Consider the following 22,497-nt stretch of genomic DNA (forward strand, 5'->3'; position numbering starts at 1 on the left):
GGGACTAGATGCTAACAAATACATGAACCCAGAGAAGCAGGAAAATGCATGCTCTTGCAATTGACTATATTGCTACTTCCCTCGCTGGCTTGTAGAAACAGTCATGTAGTAGGTAAATTTAGCCTAAAAATGCAAGTGGTAAGAATGGATTGCACAGTCCAGTACCTAAGACATGTACTCATTACCTGAGCTCTAAAGTAAAAAAAGATGATGCAGTAACCGCCTTCATTACATTGAATTCCTTGCAGTTTGTTTGATTTTCCTGACTGCAAACAGAAAAGCCATATTTTTCAGGAAGTTTTACTTCTTGATAGGAAGTTCAATAGTTGCAAAAATTACAATTGTCTGTATAAACCAGTTTTTACTTGGCATTAAGGAAGATTATTTAGGGACTAAAACAGTATTGGAGCTACCATTATAGTTATAGTATGGGACTATCACAGTAATAGTATGCAGGTACTTTCTGGTCTGTAGGAAATAAAAACTAAGACTGATGAAATTTAGTGAAAATAATGCTGAAGGTGTTTTGATTTCCTGCAGTGAGTTCCCCGATGGATGAAGTGCTGGCTTCCCTGAAACGTGGCAGCTTTCACTTGAGAAAAGTTGAGCAGAGAAGTCTCCCTCCTTTTCCTGATGAAGATGACAGCAATAACATCTTGGCGCAGATCAGGAAAGGGGTGAAACTGAAGAAAGTACAGAAGGATGTTTTGAGAGAATCCTTTACAATTCTGCCTGATACTGACCCTCTGACAAGGAGCATCCATGAAGCGTTGCGAAGGATTAAGGAAGCATCACCTGAATCAGAGGATGAAGAGGAGAGCTTGCCTTGCACAGACTGGGAAAACTAACCTGTAATTAAGCCACATTTAAAGAAAATATTTCTGCAACAGTTTTTTTTCTAACAGTAGCAGCTAAGCCTCAGGTTGTGCATTCTAGGAGACTTGGTAGGAATGTGACTAAACTGTCTGACATCCAGCGTGGTAAAACATGCAGATATGACTTTTCAAAGAATTTAAGGTTTATAATAAGGAAAACCTTTTTTAGACAGTATGTTAGCCTTTTACTGTTCCAGTTCTTCTGTTAATTATTCACAGGACCTCCCCTCAAAAAAGCTCTATTTTATTTCTTAAGTTTGAAGGGACAGATCCTAGTTTACCAAAAAAGTTTAAAAAGCAAGACAATCACTCTTGGATGCACCTTATACTTACTTCCTAATTATTCCTAGCCTTGCAAAAATTGGGCATGTCGTATAATTTCAGACTGAGTAACTTCTAAGTGAAGGTCAGTTAGGTTTGAATGCTGAGCAGATTGAAATCTCATGGTTTACCCTAAGTGGCTGACTTCTTGATGGCTTGGTTTCAGTCTCTGGAATCTCTGACTTAATTGAATTTCCAGGCTCTAAACAGTAGATATACAAATACGATTTATACTTCTACTAGTCGTATGAATTCCATGAGCTTGCATTAGTACTAAGCTACTGTCCCTGAAAGTACAGATATCAGATTTCAGCAGATGAAACTAATGATTTCAGAGCAAACCAAAAATTGGCAGGAGATCAGTTTTCAAAACCATTGCTGCATCAGTCTCATTACGATTCAGGAGAGCTGAGTAACGATACATGGAACTCTGATTTCTTCAGAGGGCTTATAGCAGAGTTTATTGAAAGATAGATTCTTTTTATACAGTGTTCCTGTAGAATGAATAGGATTGGCCCTTTAGAGCACCACCTTTTTGTAAACATCTCTACCAGTAAACAAGCTGGAAAAACACCAGGTGTCAGGAGGAGGAGATCTACAAGGTTGTTTTGGGTTCCTCCTTATGATTTCCCAGGCTGAGAGAGTTCTGTACTTGGCTTTCCCACAGGCTTCAAGGCACTGCCTGGAGCCTGAGAATCCATGTTCTGACCACTGTCAGTTCCCACACATCAGTAGCACAAAGATATTTGTGACTGCAGCAGCATGGAGCACTTCTCTGTGGTGGCTCTCTTCTGTTACTGACACGTGAATGAACTTGTGTATCAATGAAGGTTCCACTAAACCTAAAATTTGAGAAACCAGAGGTATGACAATCTGTAAAGAAATCAAAAATATGTTTAGAAAGGCTGTTTCAACAGAATGGAAGACAAATATTTGTAATCCTTGCAACACAGTTAGCAGTAGAAAGAAGATAACCTTTTTGAATGTTCACAATCCAGCATTTCTACCCTGGGTAGCTGTTACCATAGCTGGAGAATGACTGTTGGTAAAGTGCTACAGCTGTTTAAAAACTGATTCTGACTTAGCACATCATCTGCTGGCTGTTCTTGTGATTATGAAATACTGTGTCAATCTGTTGCATTGGCATGGTATTTTCAAATTATAATATTTTAAATTTTTGAAAGGGAAAATAAATGCTGCCTTCAATTCTTCATGAAGAACTAGCTGTTGGCCACCCTAATGATTTCACACAGCTTTATTATGGTTTGCTCCTTCTCTTCCATATCAAATGTACTGAATTTTGGAGTTGAAACTCCAGGAGTGGAGATGTGCTTAATGCCAAGTGAAGATAATTTTGCTTTCACGTAACGTCTTTCTATCCTTGCATACTGAAAACTCCCACTACCACAGCTCTTAAGAAATTAAGTGACAGCTATAAGAAAAGACATCTCTTGGAACTAACTTGGCTTCCTTAGTGCAATTATTCTAATTTCCTAGATAACAGATCAAATTTAAACTTTGTGATTTGACTTTGATTTTAGTAAATTTATTTGACTGTTTAGGATTTTGTTTGCCTTTTTTTTTAGCAAGATACAAAGAAGTTTTCCAAGACTGACTTTAATTGGTTTTTTTTTTTAATCAAATGAGTTGACCTCCTAAGCATTTTACATTGGAAATGCATCTCAGAAATCTTCTGTGGTCATTGCCACACAATATAAATAAATGTTTTCCTCTGCTATTTGCAGGCCCATAAAAGGAGTTCTGAATGCAGGCTGAAAATCACTGCCACACAGTCCCTGGTTGTTTTCTCCTTTTTACCAGACTATATCCTGCTGAAGTCCTGTGAAATAACTTGGACCTAAAAGCAGGATTCAGTGTCAGGAATATGTGCTCCTTGTTCTTAACACTGCTTTCTCTTACCAGTATCATATTTTATTATGGAAACAACCCTGTTTTCATTAGGTGAAGTTATTTAGCACATAATAGTTTAGATTGAAAATCGTCGTACAGAATAGCTCAGAAAATAGCTCAGAAATAACTGTACTAACAGCTCAGAAAAAACAAACCAAGGCCCTTGCCATCCAAGCACATGAAATAATTTGGGAGAACAGAGATTGAGACAAAGCCCTTGAAAAGCTCAACTGAATAAATACTTTCCACGTAGATGAGCATAGTTGCTTGAAGATACAGACTGGTTTACTAGCATTCATCATACAGGAGTGAAATAACGAAAATCTGTTGTAGGAATAGCAGGATAGTGTTTTTTTACTGTAAGGTTATCCACTTGATATCATGCTTTAAGATTGACCTACTAGCTTTTAACTTGTAAGCTCTACACATGCCAAAAACAGTAGCATAGAGATTTCAGGTTGAAAACATGTTTATGAAAGTGTGTTGGCACACATTTTATATGAATTATGCTTAATTTTACATACATCCATATAGGCTAAATGTAATGCAGTTATTTGCCTTACAGAATGAATGCTAAATCTGATACAGTGATGTATATTTATTAAGTGCCAGAAAGTTCCTTGATATGTGTGAAGGGAGTGTTAGCAATGCTCAGTGAAGTGGTTTCATTAATTATTGAAGTTTGAAGACAAAACTAATAGTAACTAATTCTTGCAGGAGGTCTAGTCATCTCTTGTATTGCCTGCTCTGCGAGTTCACTTCTATGTAAAGTTATGATTAACCTTTTTAAGAGCAGTTCTTTCCAGACAGACAGTCTGAACCATATAAAAAGATTCTGAGGCATATATTGAAGTAGCTGAGCAAGTAGTATAAATATGCAATGGCTTCTATATGAAAAATCCAAGAGAGTACTGGTTATCAACAGTATCCTGAGGATATCTCTGTATGGCTACATAATAATGCACATAAATCACCATAGTACACTAAGAGTACTATAAGTAATGCAGAACTTGAATTCCTGTCAGTGGTGGACAAATAAGAGATGACAAGAGAGCTTTTGTTCTCTGTAGTCTCCTAATCCAGTATTTTAGGCCTCTAATCTGTGTTAACTGCCAGTAATACCAGAAGGCAAAAAAAAAAAAAAAAAAAAAAAAAAAAAAAAAAAAGAGATCTGGTCATATGTGTGTTCTGTGCTCCAGGGTCACTGTGTCATTACCCTGGGAGCAAAGAGAATCTTTGCTCAGTACGCACTGCTCCGTATGTTGCATGTCAGAATTGCCTAATGTGTTGATCAGAGAATATTTGTACAGCCATTTAGCTTTTCAGATGTTCCTTTTTTTTCTTCCCAAACAGGTGCTTGACAGCCACCAACGTGCGAAAAGAAACCCCAGTTGAAGATTACTTTTCTTCTGCATTTCTGAGAATTCAGAGCCAGCAGTTATGACCATCAATTCCACAGGAGGCTTTCTTTGGCAAAGAAATAGTCTTTCTTTGGCAAATAATTCAGTACATGGAAAAAAATTACCTGAAACGTTTAATTTCAGGTCACTTTTTTCCTTATTTGTTCAAACAAATTCTGGTTTGGGCAGAAAGCTAAGTTGTTTAGATGTGCATTTTATACTATCAAGAATGCCCAATTCTTAAGCACTTTTTATATTTGTGTTAGTAATGTATGGCCAGTTAAGTGAGGGGGGCATTTTGAGTTGGGAGACTACTTGCTGTTAGAGTAACTTTGGGGTTCCAAACCAGCTATAAAATGGCCCCTTCACTGCACTGAATATCTCATGTGCTTGAAAATTCAACTAAATGGCTCCCTGCAGAGAAGCTTGCTGTGTAGAAGTCTGATACTCCAGAAGGAGAATTCCTAGTTGCACTACAGTAGCTGAAATTCAGTAACATGCAACTAAGACTTTTTTTCTTCTTAGCTTGAAGAAGCATGTCAGTATGAAAAGCAACAAGTGACCACAGCACAATGAGAATTAAGAGTTGAATTCAGTACATATTCAAGAATGTGTTTGTTTCCATCATGATACATTTAGCAAGACATACTGCAGCACCTTTTTAGAAGGTCATTTTTAGTCTGACATCTTTTTAAAGTAGACATTTTCATGCTTTTTTAAAATAATATTTAGCTATGCTGAACCAAGTTAGTTATACTTTTATCATTTGTTATAAGAAGCAATATTTTGTAATTTCATACTTAAAAATATTTTTCTCTTTTGGTTTAAAATGGCTTTTGATTAGTCTAAGCAGCCCTCTTTAAAAAAGATCAAAGCACTTAAGCATACTGATAATTCAGTTGTGAAAATCATGCTATTCTTGCTGGTTTTCATCATTCCCTTTAGTGGCTGCAAAAATGTTTGTATTTCATACCCAAAAGCCTAGTGGCTTAAAAACGTTTCTTTTGATTCTGACTGTTTTATTTTTAAAGGAGAGTTACAACTTCCTCTGCAGTGAATACTTAGGAGTAGTCCTAAACCTCATGACTAATGGCTGCAGGCAGCTACCTTAAGATACCACAATACCAAGAGGTATGTCAATACAGAGATACAAGTAGCCTTGTACCACCTAAAAACCTCATGTGGTATTAAAAAATCAACCCATTACACTTCTAGGAAAGCTGAATTTTCACTAGCATTTTGTTTTTCCTAGCGTAACATACACTGTGTTTGAGAAATACACAGTCCCTGTCCTTTGTGTTGTGTGGTCCATTCACTGTTCCTCTTTTGACAGATAAACTACTATATGGGGATCTGGGTTCTTTTAAGTGGAGTTACTCATTGCTGCTGTCGTGTAATGGAGCACGTACTGTGTTAACATTTATAACAGGGGATTTCACGTCTTGCCGTTTACTTACAGAGAGAGGAGCAGGAGACCTTACCTTAGCAATAGGCTGTGTAATCAAAAGGAACCTCAGCTCTGGGACCCTTCAGTCTATTGAAGATGTTTTGCTGTGGCTGTCCAAAAATTAAAGCTCTGTCAAACATCTTGAGAGGATTTTCTTAACCATGTTGCCTTACTTATAAAGTTAGTGAACATTGATTTTTCAAAGCACCTGCGAGCAGTGTTACTGTAGAATTGTATCGATTTTGCTGTGTTAGTTGCCAGGTCTCTATTTTTCAGCTGTGTGAAACACCTGATACTGGCTTTCCACAGGCCTAAAACTACATGATGCTTTTTTCTTAAACATATTTTCTGAATTCTGTGTTACATAGTATGGTTGCAAGCTGTCTGATGCTGTGTTCATGCAGCAACAGCAGCAGTTTCAAGATTCATCATAATCATTCGACACTGCATATACCATCAGCTGTTTTGTTCTACATTTGTTTGTACCTTCAGTCACACCACACATTAAAACCAAGGTAATCAAATAAATTTTTGGCTGTAGCACAAAACAGAACTATGATGTAGAATGGTAATTCACATTACACATTTCATCTGAAACTTAGTGCTAAATTAACAGTGGTGAACAAGCAACTTCTTGTGTTCATTTTTTCCTATTTTCCAGCCTGCAGTTTCATTCCTTGGAGTATGCGTACAGAACACTAGCAAAATTCCAAGCCGAGGAAAAGTAGTGTAATTTTAAAGTATTTGTGCAGTGGTTCCTTTGCACAACACGTTGGTCTGCAGTTTACCACTGTGTTGTTACCTAAATAGCTCCATGCTGTACTGTACTACAGTTTTCAGATATGTTTCATATGCCATGTGATCTGTCATCTTTGCCTTGAAAAATGTGTGCATGATTGATGAAATTAGTCTTCTTAATCTGTTTCATATTTAGCTGAAATCTTAGATTTCTGTATTAGCTTAGTCTCAATAGAAATGGAGTTCTCATATGAGCATGTATATTATGGGCACACAAAAAGTAGTTGTTACGCTGAGCATAGCAGTATAAATCAGTTCAAAACTGCCATCTTCTGTGTGGAAAATGAACGGGGTTTTTTTTTCCACATCCTGCTCAAAAAAAAAAAAAATTCTGAATTTAATCTCTGTGAGTCACTAGATGTCACAATTTCACATGATTTTCACTTTGATATAAAAATTGTGCATATGTAGTGTACACAGGCTAATGCAGAAATGGTACCATCCTCTGCCATGTGGAATTTTCCAGTGGGATGGCTACCGCAGAAAATGGGGAAAGTTTAGTATATTTAAAAGAAAGTTAGGGAAATTATGACAGTCCTGCATTGAGGTCAGTTCTACCACAGCTGAGAAAAGCTGTAATAATTGTGTTGGTCTGTGAGAAGTCTTGGCAAGCATCACTAAGGAAAAACACGTAAACATGCGCAAGGAGCCTCCATAAAAAGACCTGCCTATTGATATTTTTTCATTTTATTGTTGTGGCTGCGTTGTTCTGTTGCTAGTTATTTATCATAAGTAGTTTGTCAGGTTTTTGGGCCTTTTCAATTTTTAGAAAATTCTTTCTTTTTCCAAATTTAAAGTTTTACTGTGGTGTAACTGATACAGTGAAGTAAAGATTTGGAATGCATAATGTTTATTGTACAAATGCTTATTATGTAAGGACTGAAAAATCTTTTATGAGTGGGAACAAGAAACTAAGTACTCAGTTTCTACTAAAATAACCAAAATATAAGGTAAACAGCAATAGCCTTGTTCAGAAATGGAATTTGTATCAGCAAGATTTTCATGTTCTCATTCATGGAGGTTCCAGATCCTATACAAATGACCAATAGTCTTACTCACTTTACTGTATTTTCATGTTAGTTTTCTGTCTAGGGTAGATGAAGGCTTTTTTATTTTTCTCGAACATCACTTTTAAGTTTTGCCTGTTTTTTTTTTTATTTTAAATCTGACAGTCTGCATTCTACACCAGACACTTGTAAAATAAATTAGTATGATTATATATTGTGTTCTTTTGTGACTGAATTGGGGATAGAACTCAACATACTTCACTACATTATTTGTAAAGAATCATTTTGAGTATAAGCACTATATTCTGTACTGTTTAATAATAAAGTAATGATAGATGCATTATCGAAGATGCAACTTATTGAGAAGAGGAGGCAGAAACTTTATTGGTTAATGTTACCCTTATTCCATTTGTTGCACTGAATTTCAGGAGTGTAATTTGTAAATCAAGTTTGCTCATGCGTGTAATCAGATTTTATTTTCATTGTAATGCTTATGTAATTAAATTACCTGGATGTATTTCTGGTAATGATTTCATAAGCATGGACAATATGTTGTTGATGTTTCGCACTACAGAATTAATGTTAAGAACAAGCAAAGCTTCTTGCAAAGAAAAGAGTAACAGAAGCACCTTACTGGGAGAGCATGTTGCATGATTTCAGTCCTCTTGGAGCTGACAGACAGTAGGTCATCCTAAACTTGACTGCAAATTGCTCTTTGGTGTAATAAGCACATCAACATACTGCTATCAATGCTATCAACACAATGGCTGTTTTTAACCTATAAATATACTGTAATTTAAGTTTTCCTACAAAGTGAATTTATATTTAATTGCTGCCTAATACATAAATACTTAGAATTTTTAGGAGGGTCAAGGGAGGGCGGGCGGGCATGCCAGTATATTTGTGGGAGGGGCTGTTTGCATATATGGGTCTTTGTACTTCCCATTCAGTTTGACTGTTAATCCAAAACTCACAGCTCTGGCTGTGGTGAATCTGCAGCCTGACATTTATGTATTTTTATTGTGATTCAGGTCTTACATATTCTGTGGCTCAGAGCTTCAGAATAAGACAGAAAAGGTCATCTTTCCATTCTCAAATGTGAATGCTCTGTACCTCTAATATGGAAAATGACCAAGCAATGAATTTTATTCTGCTGAGTTTTTAATATTAATGTGTAGAGCGTTATCTGAAGCTCCTTAACCAGTAGTTTGTCCATCAGAAACAAGTAGAAAGGATGAAGACTGTTTTGGTGCATATAGTCCAAACTCTGCAGAGACTTTATTCCAGAGACTGTCACCTATCCAGGAATAAGTTTGCCATAAACTGGCTAGATTTTCAGAGTATAAACATAGTTTTGACTTTTGAATTGGTAAATAGGTGTTGGGTATTGGGGATATTCACTTAACATCTTCCAGCGTGTTGTTGCTGTTGCTGTATGTTTTGAACTTCATTTTAAGTGTATACAAATGCATCATCATAAAACAAAAGCTGAAGAAATACAGATGGCTACAAGTTGTCTTACGTGAATGAAGCCAGTGAAGCTGAATGAAACTAACTTCTTTGTTAAGCCTGTTGAATAAATAAGAAATAATGAAAACAAATTTTCCATTCACTAGCTTTGTGCAATATTATCATTAGACTCAGACACTACTAGCACATTGTGCTTGGCTTTAAGAAAGTTCTTTAATTCCATTATATTCAAAAGGACATATTAAATGCTTATTTTATTGTAAACAACTCTGCAAATTTACTATGCCTGAAAATGCTCAAAGTTATTAAGTATTAAGCACAAGTATGTTAAAAAAAAAAAGGTTAAGAACTAAACAAACATTTCTAGCAATACCTAGAAACTAAAAAAAAGTTTTAATTGTCTGCTTCTTGGTCTTTTTTCTTTAGTGCAGCTTTTCTGCAATGCAAGTTTATTGCTGTGTATTTCATGGGGTTTTATTATCATGATTCAGAAATTTAAACCTGTACGCAAAGTACTGCATTCATTCACCTTATTGTACATGCAATGTAACATCATACTCACAGTTTTGGTGCTTTAAAATTATTCCTCTTTTCTTTATTAAAGGATATTTATTTGATCACTGTCTTGGTTTTAACTTTGATTATGTACTAGCATTAAAAAATTTTATACAGTTTAGTTCCCACAAAAAACTATTTCAGATCTAATTAATTTCAGTTCCCATTGTTACTCTTAAAACTTCTCAGATTCCCTGTCATTGTTCAGTGGTAAGTGGTTGCATCTAAGCTACGTTGCAGCATGGAGTATTAGTATTTAGATAATATCTTTGTAAATGATGAACAGGTTAGGTATTATAGAAGAAATTTGCTCCTAAATGATGTGGGGTAGTTGTGCATAATTATAAATCACACCCACTTTCCATCTCTTGATCAAACGACAGAAACACTCTGTGAAAAAGTAAAAGTTTAAATACAGAAGTGTTAAGAGCTTAGTACCCTTGTTACACTTACTAGGGTTCCTAGATGTCTGTGGGTAAGTTCTTCCTTTTATTCCTCTAGCCATTTTCCATTCTATTTATGTAGACATAAATCTTGGAAAAGAGGTATCTTTATATTGTATCTCTTTTCCCTTTTACTTCTGTGTTTTTGGTGCAGTGCAGGTAGGTTCTGTTTCTAGCTGGTTCCTTAACATGAGGAAACAAAAGACCAGTGTATTTCTGGAACAGGAACTTTTTAGTGCCATTAAGATCCTGAGAAAACAAGGAAAAGGACATTTCTTAGAGCAACATGAAACCAACTTTGTATTTGCAGTGTAAATCTACGTTGAAAAATTCAAGGCCTGTCTGGCTGTGGTTTCCTAGTGTTCTTTTTCATGCCAGGTAATAATGACTCTTAATTTTGGGTTATGGCAGAACATGTAGAACAAGTAGGAAATGTGTTTCAAAATAATCAGTTTTGATTGTTGCCTATTAAGAGAGAAGAGTGTTAAATTTGTGTCTGACGTCTGTTCCTAAAGCTCTGGCAATGTGTGACCTCGGTGTGTGTGCCTGCACAGGTTTTGCTCTGCAGTGCTCCATCAGCTGGTTCTGCTTGGCATTGGCTTCAGTAGATAAGTAGATGGTTTTTTTAATAACTCTCTACAGTATCCATACAGGGTGGAAGTGAATTTAGTGTATGCATCAGGATTGCAGATGAGTGAATATATCTGTAGGTAGATGAAAGGCAGTGGTATGCCATGCAGGATAAGGCCTCTTGTTTGTTCAACACAGAAGATGAAAGATACATTTATTTTTTTCCTGTTTGTTACATGTCAGATGTAAATCAAAGGTACATTGTAAATAAATACTTAGTGGGCCACAGTGCCTCTGAAATAGGGGAACTACTGATAAGTGCAGGGTTTGTCTCTGTTCCACCACTTAATGCTCAACAGAGGCAGTAGGTACAGGGGAAGGAAGTAAAATGGAAGGTGTGTTTGACAGGTGTTGTTTTCCAAAACCTATGAACTGTTCCTTTTCTCAGCAGTTTCCCTTTCATACTGCTGCTTCCCATCATAGGACAGAGAAGCCCATTTTATAGGCTTCATTCCTCCTGCCATAGGAGGGAGCTTAGAGGAATCCTGGACTGCCACAGTATCTCTGAATCATGGGATGGGCAAGCCATCAGCATGTCACTGCCACCACCACAGCTGGAGCTTTATGCTCACATCAAGATCACTGTCTAAATCTACTTTTACAGAGTTGTGCCACTATTTTTACCATTTGTAAAGGAACTTTATAATGTCTGTAAAAATGGATAAAATGGTTTCTTCAACCTTAGATGTACCGTGTCAGCCATTGAACCGTTACAGGCATCACTTTGCTTACACAGCTGCCCTTCAGCAGAAAACCATCTCAGAGGTGTTGCCAAGAAGCTACAGCATCATCACCACGTAACCTACCTTCCTCACAGAAGTGCTGCAAATCTCTGTCCAACTCTCCATCCTGCAGAACCGATCCCATGGAGAAGCCTTTCTGTCCTTTCCCCCTTTGCACTAAGAGTCTCAGTCTCTTATTACTTTCTCTAAACTTGGTGCAACTCTTCACCACAGTCAAGCTCACTGTCCAGATTTTCATCAGCTCAAAGACAGCACATCTCCCTTGAACTGTTGCCTCCACAGGAAGGGCTGGTGGACAAAAACAGGCACAGATTACTCCCTGTGCTGTTAAAGCTGGTGCCTGTGTTGTTGCTGGGGTTTGCTTTTGCTCATCATTAATCAACCAAAACTTTGGGGGAAAAACAGAATCTAAACCAAAACAAAAGTTATATTCACATTCACACTGTATCTGCTGTCTTACCCCTTTATTCCTACTGTAGTTTTGTGCTGTTGGTGGGATGTTTGTTGGAGATACTTGTCCCACAGGCCAATCATCTGTACTGCTTTCTTGTCACTCTTTCCTCACCATGGAATGCAGCAGACTTCTTGACTTCTCTGAGACGTCTCACCCCACATTGCTTACATAAGACTAAGGACATTCACAGTCTTTCAAGCAAAAGTCACTGTTTACTTCATTCTTTCATCTTAACAACTTTTCTAATTAGCATCACATTCCCTCTGTACATTACTGTACATTCCCTCTGTACATTACTGTTTAAAAGTCACAGGAATAAGGAAGATTGAAGAATCATGCAATTCATACAAAGCACTTACATTAACTATACTTTTTCTTCCTCAGTACTTTATTTTAATCCCATTCAATATCAGTGAGAGTGTAACTGAGTTCTTAGCATACAAAATCGTCAGTGCATGCTCAGACTGCCATGCATGTTAAAAGCAATTTAAACACCATAACAGACATTTATGAATCAACTTCTTTTGAAGCACCATAAAAGGATGGCCATTTTCCCCCCACATGCACTTGCTGTGAGTAAAATTACTGTTGGAGTGGATAGTCCTGTGAAAACAATCCGAACAATTTGACAAAGAAACCACTGCACACTTCTCTTGGTTTCTAATGACATATTAAAAAAAAAAAGTCTTGAATTGGCATTATATTAAAAAAAAAAATCACACATCCTATACTTTTGTTGATGGCACACATATATTTTTGTCATTCCTGTAAGGGTTTCCTAAAGATTTCTGCTGCTGAAAAGGCTGATCTCAATAGCAAAGTTGAAACAAGGTTCTTCTCCTGCCCAGCACCAGTGTAGGAGTGAATTTATTTTCCCTACTTTGCAACAGTGTTTTATGTGTCCCCTGGCACACCCATACCTTGCTCTGTAACGCAGCTCTAAGTCCAGCTGTGCTCAGTGAGTCAGGCTGTTGGCTTTTGCAAGGTCTGGTCCTTCATGGGCCATTCCATCAGTGCATGTGGCCAACAGACAGGGTCACAAAACCTGAGTGATACTTGGAGGATGCCTATTCTCATTAAGCCATTTTGGGAAAAGATCAGAGGAATGCAGAAATTGTCCTCAGTCAAAGGTTGCAAAGGTTAAAGTAATCTCTGTTTAGGAGATCAGGTTTGTTGCTCTTTAAAAACAAACAAACAAAATCGCCAAAAATGAAGTTGTCTACTTGGGCTATGTATTCAGGGAAAACATGAGCCACACATTGCCTACCAGGGCAAGCTTTGCTTGTGTACAAAATAACATGTATTATATTTAAATACTCAAAAGCAATTACATTTCTAAGTTAGTGCTATGTCCCATTTTGCAGAAAACCCCAACCCTTCAAGTATTCAGCTTTTAATCTCCATCTGCAGTAAGAAACTTTGAACAGAAACTTTGTGTCCCAGACAGCATTTGTTGAGACTGCAGTGGGGTTTATCCCCATCTGGGATAAACCTGGGTTCTGCTCCCAGCCATGAGCTGCCTGAGATAACTACAGGATCCCTGCTCATGAATGAATGAATTTGCTGCAGTCCTTAGTGGATGCTCAAGGTTGCAGGGATGTTTCTGAATAAGGAAGTGCTTGGTACTGTCAGTAGTACCAGCTTGGCCAAGTGCTTGAATGGAAACTTTATCTTCCCAGTGGAAGGAGCCTAACTGTTCCCCAAGGGGACACTACAGTGTCTTCTGTTAACCCCATCAGTGTGTCATTGCAATAGCAAGCTGTGAAGTCTCAATAAAAAGAAACAATAAATTTACCCTGAAATACTGTAAATTAGAATTTCTTCATTTAAATTTGTCAAGACTTTCCAGCTGATGAAGGCCTGATCCCTTGACTGTCACCAGCTATTTTCCAAGCAGTTGTATGCCAGCATTTATTCTGCGTAAGATCCAGCACTGTGCTTGTGGGGGCCGTGGAGGTCAGCATACAACTGCCTCTAGTAGTGGCCCCTTTTCTGGTGCAGCCTCTCAAAAGAGAGACTTGTAATGTTCTGGCAAATTCCAGAGCCACCTAGCAGCTATTGCTGAGCTGTAAAATCAGCCTTGAAGGCTGGTGAATCTGTTTATTCTTATCCTGTAAGTGAACCATCCTCATGGCCAGGTTTAGAGAGGCAGTTCTGTCTTTGGACACACCAGCAGTTCCAGTGCAGTTGCTTGCTCAGTCACAGGGCTGACCAATGCTGTGCTCTGTGAGGCCTTATCCCCTTCTGGATTTTAGATATGTGTCCTTGTCACAGCTTCAACACTGCAATTTGGTCCAAGTGCCAAAATGTCTTTAAACCCCTCTGAAACGACAGCACTGTTTGTCACCTGCCCAACCTGCTAGTCCAGACTAAGTCCCATAGCTGAATTTCCCAGCCTGACTCAGGTACAGAGAGCTGCTCTTGTCTTTGGACTCATTCTCTCATGATTTCCAGTGTAGCTATAATTCATTTGCAAATGAATTTTTTCCTAGCTGATGACAGAAATCCTCTAGCTTGATGGAAACTTCCGGTGCCAGTCCTAACACATTTTTGCATTTTGACTTGAGGAGTTACATGTGCCTTGTAGGTATTTTCTATTTGTACAATACAGTTGTCATCATTGGTGAAGAGCATGAAAACTCATGTCTTCTGAAAATACTTGCATTGCTGTCTTTTAGACAGCTCTGATTCAAGATACTTCCTGGTAGCATGCCTCAGTAATGCTTGTTTAGAATATCCCCCATGCTTCCTCACTGAGGCTGAGAGGTTCATGCACATCGTCAGCACCTCATACCCACAGGTATCTTTTGTGTGGGTGGATTTTGGGATTTTTTTTTGGGTTACTGATGTCCCTGCCAGGTGAGCTTGACACTGAATATTTATGTTTCTCATTCCATAAGCAGTTTAGGACCTACATTGACTGTAAATGTTTGGTTGTTCCATGTTATGCAAGAGAACACAAAGGAACAATGCAAAAGGAGCAAAAGGAAAAATGCAAGAAATAGAGGATAATGAAAGTTTTGAGTGGTAGGTTCAAATGGTAATGATAACCACCTCAAATAAAGCTTTCAAAATTTCTTTTCAAAGAGGTGGGGAAATGCAGCTTATATCAAATCAACACATTACTCCATTACTCTGCTTCTTTAAAATACACAGAATGAAATTTCCCTCTTTATCCCCCTGCAAGCAAAACTCTGAATGTGCAAAATGCTCTGGAGCAAAAGGGCTTCAGACTGGTAATGACAGAGCTACAGTTTTGAAGCAGCAGCTTCTGAACAAAGGACAGCAAACTCCCCTGGGCTGCTTCTGGGACAGCAAGTGCAGCTGGCAGGGTGCAGCAGTGAGGCTGTGCAGCAGGGACTGGATGCAGGATGCTCACATGAAATACTGCTTGAGGCACTCAGCTACCTACTTCTACCCTGGCTCCTCTCATTAAGTGAAAGTCAAAGACAGCTGTACCTTGCACTGATGGATTTCTGGTTCCCATTGCTGTGGATTCCTGAGAAACAAAACTGCTGGAATTATAAAAATAACCATATATTCAGATGTGGAGAAAGTAGATTTAATGCTTAAATTTCCATCCATAGGAAAGGGCTATGATCTTTCTCCTGCAGGCAAGTACAAGGTCATTTTGCTTCACATCTCTTTTTTTTTTTTTTTTTTGAGACAATTCCACTGATCATTTAACAAAATACAAGCCAGACTCAGAGAATTTCAAAGGTCTTGTTCCCTCCCTGGAAGTAGCTGCATGACCATATTTAATTCAACAGGAGGAAATCCATACACAGAGATTATATTTACACATACCTTGTCAGTGTAGCTCTTCCTCTCCCCTTAGCACCTGGATGCATGGTATTGTTTGTGAAGATCTTTAGTTCTGCCCTCCTTCTTGATCTACTGGGAAAAAAATCCTTCTTCTTCAAGAATTACCACAGTCACAGAAATGCAACTTCTCCTCCAAGAAAATGTCTATGTTGCTATTCTCAATCTAATGGAAGCAAAAGCAGCTGACACACTGCTGGATCCATGCAGTGAGATGAGGCTTGGATGAGAGCAGATGAGAATCCCCAAAGCAGGGAACAAGTTTGGAAACTACTTCCAAGTCAAAAGAAAGAAAGAAAAAAACCCAAACCCAGCTCAGAATTCCATTACACAAACATCACAGGTGACAGGAACTGATGGCAGCAGAAAACAGGGAGCACCAATGGCTAATATTGGTGTCAAACCTCTAGAGTCGTGTAGGTAAAAGACTGAAAGGACATGGGGTTTGCAGACTGTCAGGACTTCAGCTGTGTTCATGAAACACCCCCCCAGGGCTGACCTTGGGGAGCCTCTTGCAATCAAGAGTGGAGTTTTGGGACAAGCCAGGTGTGCTCATTGTCAGCATGATGTGAGCACCTAGGAAAGTGAGATCCTTTCAGGTGGTTTGTCATTCCCTATGCAAATCGTTCTCATCTATTTTACAGCTACACGAGGGTTTCACACTAGGGAATCTTTTTGAAATCTGCATTTCCCCCACCCACCCCGAATTTAAAAAACCTTTGATAGTTACTTTCCTTCCAATGCCTTTATCTGTAAATATTAAGGATTGCCAGATACATCGTTGCATCTGAGCTCTGCTTATGCAAGACCAAGCAATGAGGGGGAAAGTAGGTATATTGTGTTTCTTTGGTCCTACGATGAGCTGCCAGCAGTGCAGAAGCAGAACTGGCCGCTACAGGTCCCTGAGAGTTTGTGGCGGGCAAGCTATGAGACCCCTTATGGTGTGAAAACCCACTTTTGTCTATAGTATCTAGAGGTATTGTGACATTTAGACTCACACCTGCTTTCTGGCTTGGCATGGCCAGAAGAGTGGACTTGAGCTGAACTGACTCTGGGCTCCAACACAAAACTCCGCTCATTGTTCCAAAAGTTTAACAAAACAGGGAAAATCCATCCATCTTGTCAGAAGTAAAACGAGGAACTAAGGCTGCTAAGGAAAACCAGAGATTTAAAATAATGTGTGTTATTCTGTGATATGGTCTCTGCTTAGCACTGTTCAGAGGTAGTGCACAAATGCAGCATTACTGAGAAAATGTAAACAAGACAATTTGAACATTGCTTAGCAGAGTCAGGTCCGTTTTCTGAAGAAGAAACCCCAATGTATAGGTGTGCACTTAACTGGCATATTCAGTGACTGAGACTGAACACATTGGATGGAGTTTCTTGATGGTATTTTTTAATTGTCTTCTGACACCCAGATCTAATCTCCAATTAGATCTATCTTTGGCCTTAAGATTTTTGCAGTCAACCAAGTTAAGTGCTTTTACTGATATCTGCAGCTCTGCAGAGAATTAAGGTCTGCAACAGTTTTCCATTCCTCTCTCCATGCAGTATTTCTGAAAAATGGCTTTGATTTTGACTTTTGAATGCAGTGTTCACAGAGTGCTGTTCAGCAGCCACTTCAGTACAGAATATATAAGATGATAGAATGAAATGAGGTTTAGCCTCTTATTGAAGGCAAACCTGAAGTTGATCCCCAACTGGTAGAAAAATGAGCAGAAATCAGAAACCTTTCACAACTGACAACTGAAAAGACATATCCCAAAATATTAATCTTTAATAGATGCACTGTTAATTCTAGGGTTCTCTTTAAAGGAGTTATCCTGGGAATGCCGCCGATAGCGTTAAATGATACTTATTTGTGTAACAACTGGTTTAGCCCTTTATTTATTTATTTATTTATTTGTATTTTACCTGAAAATGTATTTTCGTAGAGACCTTATAACCGCATTTCTGCATTATCAGTTCATTTTGTTCTCCTCTTTCCTGGACATATTGGCCAGGAAAAGGAACTTCCAGTCTATAATGGACAGTTTAATTCACATGTTTTACTTTGTCCACATAGAAAAATGCAATTTCTGGATCATTGAGGCATATGGATTATGAACAATACACTCCAAAAACTAGCTATCCAGACGGGGATATACTTACAAAAATCTTTTATGTCAAAGTCAGAATTTCACAACATAACACACTAATGCAAAATCCAGTAGCACCTGAAAGATTAAGGTAGCTGCTGCTATCGCTTGCACATAATTGAAAAAGATTTAAGGGAAAAAAAATACATTCTCCAGAGAACAGCAAGTGTATTTCAAAATAAAAAAGTGTGGGTTTGATTTATTTTATCTCTTTTTTTTTTTTTTTTTTTTTTTCTATTTCTGTATTTCTGTGAGGCTTATGGTAATTCTTTTGTTGGCTTTTTTTTTTTTTTCCCCAATACTGTAGTTGCCATGTAATAAATTATACACAAAGTGACTGCTCTCCCTTCCAGTGCAAGTTCACGGTCATGTTTTCAGGCTATAGTACTGAACACTGTTTTCTTGTATACATATTCCCATAGTTTCATTAAAGATAAATACAATGTACAGTACTCATCTCTGGGACAGCAATGTTTCAAATGGGAAAACCTTTACGTTAAAACAGAAGTGCAGAGGCTACAGTAGGTATAGCCACCTAAGTATGAACTTCAGATCACAATTTCTAAACACTTGCCTACTGTACATAAGCATTAAAAATAGTCTTAGACATAGGATTTTATTTATATGTGCACGTATGTTCACCTCATCCCATATTTATGTTTGGCAACTATTTGGGAATTCAAAGGTGCAGCCCTCAGTAATTGTATTATTTAAAAAAAAGAAATGAAGCTTATCTATTCTATGAGAAAAAGAAATTCTCAAATATCAATTTCCAATTTTAAATTTAATTTCAATAGGAAAATATTAAAAATGTGCACATCTAAATTTTTCCATGTTCTGTATATACATATGTGTGTGTACTTATACATAGAAATGCTCATGTACCACACATATTCACAAAATTTAAGTGGAATATTTCTGTCCACTATTTTCCCCACACATATGACATCATATCTTTAAAAATGTCAATAATAATATCATTAAAAATAATATTACATTTATTCCATCATTATGTTTTTTTATTCTGTCTTCATCTTTATTATGTCCACTGAGCATTAGCAGGCCGAATTCTCCTTGCACTTCCACGGATGTTATGCCAACGGAATGTTGCTGACATCACATCAAGGACACATCTGGTTTACAGCAGCACAAGTGACAGGAGAATCAGGCCCAAATATCCCCAGGAAAATTAAAAACTGGCTGTTTCTGCTCATATGGACCTGATGAAGATATACACACCACTGTCTAAAATCCCCTGAATGATTAACATGTAGCTCACCACAAAGTTTTCAACCAGTAGCACAATGAAACAAGCTCCCCCCACCCCTTTAATAAATGTGAGAAAATACCCTAAAAAATATGGAGAAAGCGTAAACATTGTGTATATTACATACCATATAATACATGACAGTTTTAGCATTTAACCTAAGCCACTTCCCTGACTAGTCAGGGGAGACCTGATAAATCACCAGTTAAGGGAAAGGAAAAAGGTATTTTAGAAATAAAGCATGTCTTTCCAATATAAATGACAACCCGTGTGTATTATATGGTATATACACACAGTACATACATGAAAACAAACTTATCTTTTCTAGTTTTGAATATCAGTCTCTAAGTGAAGAAAACGGTGTTCTACAAATTTCATAAGCAGCTAGATTTCATGTTTAACATTCAAATTAATTTGGGGAGCAAACAAAGGTTCGTGCATCTTTCAACTCTGAGGTCTGACACTCATTCATACATTTTAAAAAAGCCCTCTTTAGCATTACAAGCAATTTATGGCAAGAATGCACTGTGATGCAAGACACATGACAATTGGCTTACCTTTCAAAGAGTTGGGATTTTTAAATAAATCTATTATATTAAGAAATGTGTGTTTGCCAAAAGTCTGTTAAAATTACATCAAAACAACTTTAAAACCTGCTCACTGAGGATAATTCAATTCAATGTCCTGTTTTTAAACACTTAATTAACAGTTCAGAATATTGCCTGGTGTAGTTTTGATAAAGATGTGATATGAAGACCCATAAAAGAGTAAACATGTCTTCAGTTCAATTTGCTATGACAACAAAACTTCAAGAAACAGCCTTTTTGGCTAGACACGTTCAGTGTACAAACAATCCCTTGCGGTACCTCTGTGCCCTTAATGAATCTGTAACAGAACAGTGCTCCCCATAAGCCATTATTCACAGAACCTCTGTTTCATGTCACATTCTGAAAAAGTCTCCTGCAGAACAGGTTAACAGCAAATTGAACATTCAGTATAAGTATCAAGGCCAGAAAACAAACAACTGGCCGTTACTTGTTATCTGCGCAGGTCAAATTTAAAATTTAAAATTTACATTTAAAATTCTCAGAGGGTTTGGAGCGGGGGGTTGGATTTCTTTTTTTACTGTGGGACTCACCTTCTATCACTGGTTGGCTTCAAAATTTAGTTAAGTGGAAGATACTATCTCACTGTAATTACATGGAATTCATATGAAAAACTAAACCTTACATTGGACGATATTGTAAAACACCAAGGTAAGCTCCATAAAGAAATACTGTATCTTCCAGTATATATGTATAGCTATTAAAAAAAAAAATCAAAAAACCAACCAGCCAACCAACCCCAAAAAAACAAAAAGGAAGAGGTTTATACAAGCAGTTATAGTAAATTTGTTTCAATTAAAGATGCAACTCTCTCTCATTCCTGGCAAGAATAAATTTGTTCCGGCACTGCTTCTCCACAGTGCAACTTATCCTGAGAAATTATTAAGAACAACAAAATACAGGGCTGTCATCACTAAGTTCTTGCACAAAACACAGCATTTAAATATCTTAAATAAAATAGCCAATAAACTATATTGTATCTGTCACAAAATGGAGTGTGTCCTGGGACACTGCTAATTCATCCATCACTGATAATTAGAAAAGGATTGCATTCAATTATTGTTAATATCTTTCAAGTTATCTGTGGCCAATAATGTAAAAGGAGGTAATTTGTAATTCAAGTTCTTTATATTTTTTTCTTCAACTGGCTACAAGCTGAGTTCTAAATTTTACATTGAATTATAAGTCAAATTTAAAACAATCCCTCTCAGAGGAGCATTTTCTAATTTTGTGCAACTTTGATGCAGAGCCCAACACAGTTCTATGAAGAGAGACAGTGCATCTTTAAGCTGATTGGCACTGAAATCCCATTTTTCTTTAACTACACTCTATTAGTTTGGCCAAGTTATCTCGTAATTCTGTTAGTTCAAATATTTTTCCATCAAGAATTTCTAAAAGTGTCTTCAAGTTATTGCGAAAAGCTTCTTGCTCATTCTGACTTTTCTCCAGACGTTGCTCTAGATCAGACAGCTGTCCTTCCAGGTCTTTGTTTCGAATTTCTACTTCCTTCAGAGAAAATACACAACATGTTAATTTGTTGTCTGCAAGCAGAAGTCAGTCTAACGTCCTGTTGGTATTCATGTGCTATTTTTATAAATTGCTTTTTAAAATAGTTTGTAACCCTTTATAGTTTACACCAAGTCAAAACCAGAACCTGAATTGTTACTACAATTGCATATGTACAGCCACTTCCTCCATTTTTCCATAATTATCTGAAGGATGGAAACTTTCAGAGGGGGACAAACTTTAGTCAGTGAACAAATGATACACTTATTCAGGTATGTTATCACTTCTATCATTCAGAAATGTACTGCCTAATGAAAACATCTTCTCAGAGTTCACTTATGTTCAAGTATGCCTTGATTCAGACTACATTAATTGCTCCAGGACATGGTTCTCCACCGAAACCTCTCATGCAAACACTCATCCAGAGCACTGCTTTAGAGACAGAGGAGCACCACCTTATTCCCACCCCGCTTTATGGGCTTTGCACTCTGGAAATTAAGACAGGACCATAACCACCCAAGCAGGTGTCAGAGTGACTGTAACAGATGCAAACCAGGAGGTGCAAGCTGCACACTGTGCCCTGCTGCACAGCACCCACCTGTGGAACAGGGACAATGGGAGAGGCACCACTGCTGTACAGACACACCATTCCCGTGCTATGGGGGAAAGGTGAAGCAGTGGCATGCTGGACAAAGCCCAGGGGGTCTGACCATGAGCAAGCTCAGCTCTCACTGACAAGGAGAAGCCCTTGGCATCAGCCCCTGGGACTCCTCCAGCTCCAGCTTGCACCTGATGGGGGATGGTGCCAAACGTTCTGCCCTGTGCAAGCCAGGTGCCCTCTGCTCAATCAAATCACTAATGGAGCAGTCACCTGGCTCTGGAATAGCACATTGTTCTTTGTTCCAGTCATTGCACGCCTCATAAATTCATGCTAAATTTTGTAATTTCAGTTAGAAAAATCACTTGCAAAGGCAGCACAGAGACAGTGTGTTTAGTACACCATACAGTGTGTACAACCATCTCTGGAAAAGTGCATAGTGAATCCATATCTATGTATGGTAGCATATTTTTCAACACCTCCTCCCTTTACAGTGGCTTTGTGTCA

At 37.8% G+C, this 22,497-nt stretch overlaps 2 protein-coding genes across 2 annotated transcripts in view; one reads left to right on the plus strand and one right to left on the minus strand.

The window, feature by feature from the left end:
* JMY (junction mediating and regulatory protein, p53 cofactor) overlaps positions 1 to 8,623 on the plus strand; it is a gene marked incomplete at its 5' end in the record, with an annotated part of 62,751 nt that extends 54,128 nt beyond the window's left edge. Inside the window, 2 exons of the mRNA XM_083884513.1 lie at positions 541 to 851; positions 4,461 to 8,623. Of these exons, the coding sequence (XP_083740639.1) occupies positions 541 to 848 (308 nt within the window). The 3' untranslated portion in view covers positions 849 to 851; positions 4,461 to 8,623. The remainder of the gene's footprint in view (positions 1 to 540; positions 852 to 4,460) is intronic.
* Positions 8,624 to 17,883: 9,260 nt separating this feature from the next.
* Positions 17,884 to 22,497, minus strand: part of HOMER1 (homer scaffold protein 1) — an 86,927-nt gene continuing 82,313 nt past the window's right edge. Inside the window, exon 9 of the mRNA XM_083884444.1 lies at positions 17,884 to 21,392. Coding sequence (XP_083740570.1) covers positions 21,204 to 21,392 — 189 coding nt within the window. The 3' untranslated portion in view covers positions 17,884 to 21,203. The remainder of the gene's footprint in view (positions 21,393 to 22,497) is intronic.

This window comes from Zosterops lateralis (assembly GCF_965231275.1).
Source record: "Zosterops lateralis genome assembly, chromosome: Z".
Taxonomy (NCBI): Eukaryota; Metazoa; Chordata; class Aves; order Passeriformes; family Zosteropidae; genus Zosterops; species Zosterops lateralis.